Source organism: Nestor notabilis, unplaced genomic scaffold (assembly GCF_000696875.1).
Source record: "Nestor notabilis isolate BGI_N333 unplaced genomic scaffold, ASM69687v1 scaffold14002, whole genome shotgun sequence".
Taxonomy (NCBI): Eukaryota; Metazoa; Chordata; class Aves; order Psittaciformes; family Psittacidae; genus Nestor; species Nestor notabilis.
Genome location: NW_009917066.1, coordinates 38639 through 47070, shown reverse-complemented (window position 1 = coordinate 47070; position 8432 = coordinate 38639). Strand labels below are relative to the sequence as shown.

General features: G+C 37.3%; 1 protein-coding gene across 1 annotated transcript in view; it reads right to left on the bottom strand.

Moving 5' to 3' along the window:
• Positions 1 to 234: 234 nt before the first annotated feature.
• Positions 235 to 8432, bottom strand: part of LOC104413817 (fibrillin-2-like) — a gene marked incomplete at both ends in the record, with an annotated part of 42511 nt that continues 34313 nt past the window's right edge. The window contains 3 exons of the mRNA XM_010024920.1: positions 235 to 360; positions 2172 to 2309; positions 7329 to 7448. Coding sequence (XP_010023222.1) covers positions 235 to 360; positions 2172 to 2309; positions 7329 to 7448 — 384 coding nt within the window. The remainder of the gene's footprint in view (positions 361 to 2171; positions 2310 to 7328; positions 7449 to 8432) is intronic.

Sequence of the window (8432 nt, the reverse complement as noted above, 5' to 3'; positions counted from 1 at the left end):
CAAGCGTGTCCAGGTCCCTCTGGATGGCAAAACAAGTCTTTATCACAAACATTCATATTCCCCCAAGGGATCAACTGGCACAGGCTTTTGATGTTTGAGCAAGCCTAAACTGAAACATATGCTTAACAAACTGCTTTCTGAGGAATTAAGAAATCCTTTCACACTCCTTTGAGAGTAATTTTGGACAGCTGTTGGACACAGCTAGAAAGCTAGCACAGTTGAGCGTGGTCTTACCTAAACAGACTCGCCCTGTTCCATCCAGTGTCAGTCCTTCAGGGCACTCACAGTGAAAGGAGCCTCTACTGTTTATGCACCGCCCATTGGGACAAATCCCAGGGAAAACATCACATTCATTTACATCTGTTCAGGAAACAAAGAGTTGAGTTATACAAAGGAGACAGCTACAGCTTTATTGGGAATTTAAGCTACATGAAAGAAAGCAAGAAGCTTTCATGCATAGTGTATTAGGTCTGAACACTGTTCTGAACAAGCATTTGGCTCAATCTCAAGGGACTCTTTCAACATCTTCAATCATAGGGCACTAAGATCCCACATTCACTTCTCTTAGACAAGATGATGGATATGGTTTTAGAAAAAGGAAAAATTAAAGGGATTAAACGTATTTTGAAGAAGCATTTCCATTCTCCGTATTGTTTTTATATTCTTCAACAAACAGTGTAACATAACACTTCTCCACAGTCAGTAACTTGAAGACAGTCATCTAAGGTCAATATGATTATGCCTAACAAAACCAACATAATAAATCCCCTTTTATCTCATTTTTTAAAGGAAAAAAAAAAAGTGACATCTTCAGTAAGAAGCAAAACTTCACCTTCACAGGTAACACCCTTCACTCTGGCAAATCCTCTTGAGCAAGCTGTGTCTGGAATCAAGCCAGAAAGATATATCACTGATTAGAATGACAGAAACATAGGAGTAAATAATTTCAAAATAAATATATCTTCTGATTTCTCTAATAATTTGACTATATATGGTGGTGAGTGCTGTAGCCTAAATTAAGAAAAGTAGTGAGTCATTTACGTTGCTTAAAACAAGTGAATAATTAAGCAAATTAAACCTTAGACAATTACTTTGTCATGTGCTTTCCTTAACAGAGATAAGAATGCTCAGGTGAAGAGGTAGTTACGAATCTACTCATATCAACCTCTGCACTCAGATGTAGCTGAAAGGTAAATTTCCTGTGAACTTGCCTGAAGATTTAAAGCTTTAGTGATGCCAGTTATCACAAAGGGCTTTTTTACCACTGCAGCTTACTAAAGGATCTGTCCAATGACATTATTTTAGGATGTAAAATGTTGCATGATATAGTGATATGAAAGCTTGCTGAAATTTAGAGAATAGGAAACTACATGGTCACATCTACCCAGAATGAGCTAATTAGCTATCTAGATTTATCAGTGACTGATCAGTTCCACCAGTCTAACCTGACCATGCTGCTTCCTGGAGTCCAAAGTAGTATCTTTGCTTAATGCTGCACTGCACAGTTAAGAGTTCTGTTGGATGTTGTTTACATCGTGCTTGTTAGATGGGATACATGTGCCCACAGCTACTGTACTAATTAAAAATGAAAGGCTAAAATGTCCTGACACTAGTTGAGCTGCAAGTGGCATTATTCAAATCATATGGGGAGAATGCGGCACAGTATTTTTTCCACAAAATAAAGCATTTCCTGCTTCCAACTTCTAGACTTAGCCCTATAACCTAACAGCATTTCTATTCTGCAATCAGTAATTGTACATAATCCATGTATTTGAAAACAGCTGGAAAAAAGTGTTAACCATCCACAACATAAAAACCCACAAGACTTTATTCAGATATTTCACTTTTATTACTGTAGTCCTTACTTCCCTAGCCCAATGCACAGTCCCTGTGGAGATGAAACATATGCAATTATTGAAAGATTTATCCACACATTATTAGAATGTCCTAAGTTATTAGAATGATCTTTGATGGTGGAGATTACAAATAACACTAAATAAGACAACTTAATTTCATAGGTTTTTTGTGTTGTCTGTCTGTTTTCTACACAGAAAATCATGAGAATCTATCTAGTGGACCTTCTCTGTTCTCCCAAAAGATCACAAAAAAGATCTGGGAAAGGAAAACGCCTTTAAGATCGAGTCCAACAGATGTAGGATATGAGAGCATACCTAATTCACATCGCTCACATGGGCTGCCCCAAGCTGCACCTAAAGTAGCACAACACTCAGATTTCAGTGTAGCACCATTGATGTTGACTTCACAGCGACTGTCTTGGATGTTAAGCCAGCAAGTCCCCTTCAGGCTATCTGCAGCAGAATAGAAAACAATAGGGAATCATTACAGAAAAAAAGCTGGCATGCCATGTTCATGCCACCAGTTAGACGAGAGTACCAAGAGAGTGCAGGCTTTCTTTTAAAAGAAAACCTTCCACTAGAGTAATTTTGTACATATTTTAGTTTAGAAGTGGTGGAAAGGGACAGCAGTATCACTAAAAGTGAGCAACAGAGAACACTGAATCATTTTATAGTTCAGGTCCCACAGCTAGCAGAGGTCCTCCAGATACTACAGTGGATTTATTTATCTCTTTTATCAAGTGACAGATCAGCCTAAAATGAACAAGTCACAACAAAAGCAGAGATCACAACCTCAGAATCCGCGTTCCAGATGACTGTCTAGACCACTGGCTTATGAAATCCAGGTGCTCTTGCCTCTCTCCCACTCAGTGAACCGTCATAGTTGTCAGGAAGGAAATAAAGATAAAAATGTGGGAGATAAGGGTGTGCTGTATTCTTTGAGGGGTCTGCTTTTGCTGGTGCATTAGCTATGCTTTGAACATGCCTGTTAGGTTATACTCTACCCTCTGCTCTTGAGAGCTCAGCCCCAACACATCCTGCTCCTGAATCACAAATTGAGTTACCAGGCTGGGAATGGGCAAACCCATTCCAGTAAGTGCCCAGAAACATCAAACAGCACCTCCTGACTGTTGTCCAGGCTAGACAGCCACTGAGCAGAGGGGAGAATTTCAGCCAGAAGTGTTGTCTCTGCTGCCTGAAATCTTCTGAAATTCTCTTTTACGTACCTAAATCTTCAAGTCTTTATATCTATGCTTTTGGTACCCAAGCTGTTTTCTAAAATGGCAGTTAGATCCTAAATCAGTTACATACTTTAGAATTTGTACTTATAGCACTTTTGTTCAGTACTTCTACAATGTCACACTTAAATGGTATAAGCAGACAACAACCTTTGTGATCAGTTAGGAAAAGCAATCTGTAAAGATCTAAACCATATTGGGAGGTGTGCGTGGGTAGAGTTTTAATACATGTGATACATGTGCATACTCAGAGTACAAAGCTAAGCAAGTGGCCCAGATGAATTAATGAGATGACTAATGAAAGAGGAATAGGACTTGGCTTTAAGAGTTACATATGTTATACGTACAAAAAGTCAGACCATCTATTAGGTGCTGTTGATGAGTATTACTAATACCTAATTTTTAGCAGCAATGTGCTTAAGATACGATCATTCCAGCTATGTTTTTAAACAACTTGAACTTTCCTACAGAATTTTTATGCGATAAATTTTGTAGACCACAGAGAGCACAACCCTTCTTTGGCTAAAGGAAGAGGAAAAAAACTGGCCCAAGAATGTGACTGGAATCAGCCCTAGAAACTGGGCAACATAATTCATTAACAGTCTAAACCAGTCGTATTACCTACGTTAACATTGGTCCCAAACTCATGAGGCAGAACACCAACCTTAAAAAAGCAGACAAACTAACGAGTGGTGTAGAAGAGTGGAAAAGGCATCTTTTCCACACATTGATCAGCCTTTTGTTAACAGTCAAGACTTGGGTTAACATAATAAACCTGCACAGTCATTAGCTGGGTCAGCTCTTAGCCAGTCATGGGACAGGCACCACATGTCCCAAATTGAGGGAGCAACTTGGGGAGAGGAAATATAGGTTCTTTATCTGCATTTTTACACCATATCCAACTTGCTGCCCATATATTGATGTCTCTATTTTATGAAAATGTAAATGCTTCCGTTGCTTTATTCACTAGAAATTTCTTGAGCTCAATATTATTTCTTTTTTAGTAGCCAGCTTTAAAGGATGGAAAAATCAAAATAATATCTCAAAAAGTATTTAAATTATACATATTAGCAGGTGACTTTTCTCATACCAGCTGCATCTACATTATCCTGCCAAGATGCTTGTCTTATCTTCTTCAGGCTGAATTAATTTCATTTATTTTACATAATCTCTTTCGTCCAGTTGAAATCTACAATGGGCAGTCACTGTAACTTTTGCTTTGGTGAAAAAGTTATTATAAAGCATCAAAGCATTCTTTCTGTGGCTTGCATCTCTTTGATTCTGACTTGAAGAAGAATATAGGCATACTACAGGCAGATGGCACAAATCTTGACTAAAACATGCATAAAAAGCATGTATTAAATGCATACTTCAGAAAGCACAAATGGCAGCATTGTTGTTGTATAAGCAATTCCCAAAATAACAATGCAACACTTTTACCAGTAACAGATATACTTCAAAAACAATTCCACTTTTATCCTCTGAGAGTGCAGACTCAACTTTGCAAACACTGTCAGTGTGCAAGCAAAGTAAATGCAAAATATGTCAATATTTTTGCTGGATGCTGCTGAACTATCAACCCTCATTTGCTGGAGGTTTCAGCTGAAATATCGAGTACAAATGTTGTGCCTTGAATTCTTACTGTAATTTGAGCAAGTCGCTTTTTCCCTGCCCAAGAAAGTTCACAGAAAGAGACAAATGGCTCACATCTATGCTGAATTTGTACAGGTAATATGGATGCAAGTGGCTTAAGCCACCTGGTTCTTCAGCCCTGAGGCTGAGCAGACTGAGCATGGGAACCTGAGGAACTGACAGACTGACAGACTGAAGCCTTCTGTCCACAAACTTACTAAAGAACATGCAACAGCCATACAGCTTTTCCATACAAGATCAGTCTAACATGCTGTACATGACCTCAGTTGACAAGACAGTGAAAATCAGCAATAAGACCAAGTAGCAACAAATACACTGGAGCAATAAATTGTAAAAATAAAATTAACAGTGATGGTATATTAATCCTTTCTTATTCTAACATTGGTGTAATGTGCTTTTACTTAAAAATTTTGTGCTGTTTTTAAGATCAATAACTTTAATCATAAAAGAAAGAAAGAAAGGAAAACTCACATAATGTAGGACTGATTCTGGTTCTGACATGAGAGCAAATTTGAAACTAAAGAAAAACCAAAGGAGGGGCCCAGAACCTGACAGTACCTTTGATCATTCTTATGCAGAACACAACACATTCCCAAACGACATCACTATTTTAGCCATCCATTTATGTTTTGGCACATGCTTTTCTTATCTGATACTACCGGAATGATTTACAGGGAGCAAGCCACTAAAAAAATCAGAGTAAATACCTCCAAGATACAAATCTTTCACTGCAGTGGTAATGGGAAAAACCAACTTGCTCTACTGTAGAGATTTAAAATGGCATACGAGAGCATTTGAAAGTTTTTCACACAGTAAACTACTTAAAAATTCCAACCCCTTACTCGCTTTTCAATAACCCAGTCTGGCCTTCTCTAATCACTACCAATTCCAATGGAAATTTTGCCAAGATAATATAACACACAACTGGGCTCTAACACTGTGAATCTGTATGTCTCGCATTAGCTGTACTTCTGACCCTTCTGTCCTAACATATACTCACCTCTAGTACCGAAATTTTTTTCTGAGACTATTTTGGTCAATCTGAAAAATTAATGATTAGGCTCACAGTACATAGCTGGCTTCTATGATTCACTTTATATTTGACTGTTCAGGCATTTTTTTTGTGTTTACATATCACTAATATTCAGGCCAAGTGGGAACTTGCACTCTTAACATACCAGTGGAAACTGTTTGCAAAGTAAACCCATAATATTGTTATAATAAGGCTCTTAATGAACTTGCAGCATCTTTGGATGTGAGAACACAAGACTGAAAATACGCAGTACGAAAAAACATAGATTAGCATGGTCATATCAAGAAATTAACACAATGCAAAAAAAAGAAGAAAAACAATACTGAACTTCACTGGCCAGTGATGCTACAGGGAAATCTAAGAGAAGGCTTAGGCACAGAAGTTAACATTCACTTAAAAAACATATTAAGGCATAGACAGACTCCATCCTTAAATGGAAACTTGAGTCTTTGCATTTAATTTCCTATCTTAAGAAAATCTTGGCAAGGCAAGAACGTTGAATCAAGAACACCAGACAAATCCATCTTAAAATAAAAGGAACATTTAAAATTAGCATCATTCAGTTATTTATCACACTCCAATCCACTTTATCCCATATATACTAAAATGACTTCAATTATGTTACACAAATAAGATGAAACAATGGCAGCTTGTGATCACCTGAGAAGTACAGATGTCTCCAATTCTTTGAGTTTTCTTGGAAATGCAAGTTAAAAAAAACATTAATGAACGGCTTCCAAAGATACTGCCAATGACATCTTGCAGACAACTGTTGCTGCTTGCTCCAATAGAATCTGTGCAGTGCTCTGCTTTTTTTCAATGCAACAGAATCCTCAAAGGATGCCAACATTATTTATTTTTAAATATGTACATATACATATTTTGTGTGTGTGTGTATAAGAAACCAAGACGTGTCTCAACTCGTGTCTGCTTCAGGTGCAGGGATCCTGACAAATTCAGAACTGTCTTACTCACCTTTACCAGCTTCCTACAAAAGAGGTTCAGTATGAGATTGTGCTATAATGAAAGCCACTCGCATTTCATTATAGCTAGGAAAATCAGTCTTCACAGTTTATGAAGAACGTCCTGAACCCTAGAAGCCATGTGATTTCCTACCATTATTTGAATAGATGTTCCTTCAGTTTTTCTTGTTTTCTTGTCTCAGATTTAAAAGTGGCTAAAGAACTCGATGGGCATTTTTGCTCTACAGTTTCTCTACTACCAGACTAACAGCTTTACCCATATTCTCATTCTCCAAGATAATTTCTATTAATAACGACATCCCCACTCTCTCCCACCAATCAATACCTGCATTTCGCCACTTTCAGTGTAGTTTTGACATTCTCATGAATTATGTTCCACTCAGTTTGCTCCTGCTGCTATTGAAGCAATCAAATTAATATGTGTTTGTTTGGTCTTACCTACAGAGACATACTGTCTCCTGTTGTGGGAAATTACTCAAATACATTATTTTTCTTGCTTAATCAATATGAATAATGCTTTCCAAGTTGGTAAGGAAAAGGGAAAATAACAGGAGAAAATACCCACCAATACATATCAGTCCTGTAGGGTCCAACTTGCTGCCAGATGAACATTCACAACTGAAAGATCCAAGGTTGTTCCGGCAGGCACCATTTACACACGGACTGCTTTCACATTCATCTATATCTATAATCCAGAAACAAAAGACACTTAAAACTACAGTGTGCTTCTGGAAAATTTTATACAGTATAAATGCTTCTGTGGATGATGTTTTGCCAAGAGTGCCTGGTATATTTGTCCCCCTTCACCCTATCAGCATGACATTCAAAAGATGCAACAACAGGCACATGTATAGAAGCACATATTTTGAAAACGTTAATTAAATGGTTCTTGTCTATAAAGATAGTAGTTTCCAACAACTTGGACTATAAAGTTTTCCAGCATCAACTGTAACTGTCCTGTGAGAAAACAAAATTCTTGCTTCATAGAATGCACTGCATTTCCAGCCACAGCATGCAGTGTACAAACAAAGACCTTATTGTTTCTGTCATTTACGGCTCCATGAGGCTTTGGAAGAATTAAGAAAGCCCTGTTAGAAGCAAAATATAACAATGCTGGCTGTGATTCTTATGTTTTGGAAAGAGTTCAACAAATAGGAGTTGAAACTGGAATACTGTAAATGGTACTTCCCTTGAGTCCCTAACTACTTCTATTTATTACCCCTGTGAGTTTTTTAATCGTGTTCACTTGTAAGAATAGGACTCCTGCGGATTGCACTATTTGCTGATTATTTTTTGGTAAGTGAAATCAGTTATAAAACAATATTAGCAAATCCTTTCAAAGAACAATTGCAGATGGATATCCACCATTTCTTCCTCAACTCAATCAATTTCATTTTTGGATTTAGGTCCTGAATTAAGCCATATATTGTAATCCCACCAGACATTTCCTTTGGTATGCCAGAAATAAAACCGTTTAGTCCTTGATTATGTTTGCTAGTAGTGCTTGAGGAATAATGTCATATCCAAAGACTAAAGTAGCCTGGTATAAATTAATTTTTAAATTAATGCAAGATCTAGTTAAGCACTGGAAACACTAATAGCATCAAGAGACCATTTTCAAGACAAACAAAAACCATGTTCTTTTTTTTTTAGAAGTCACGAAAAAGGC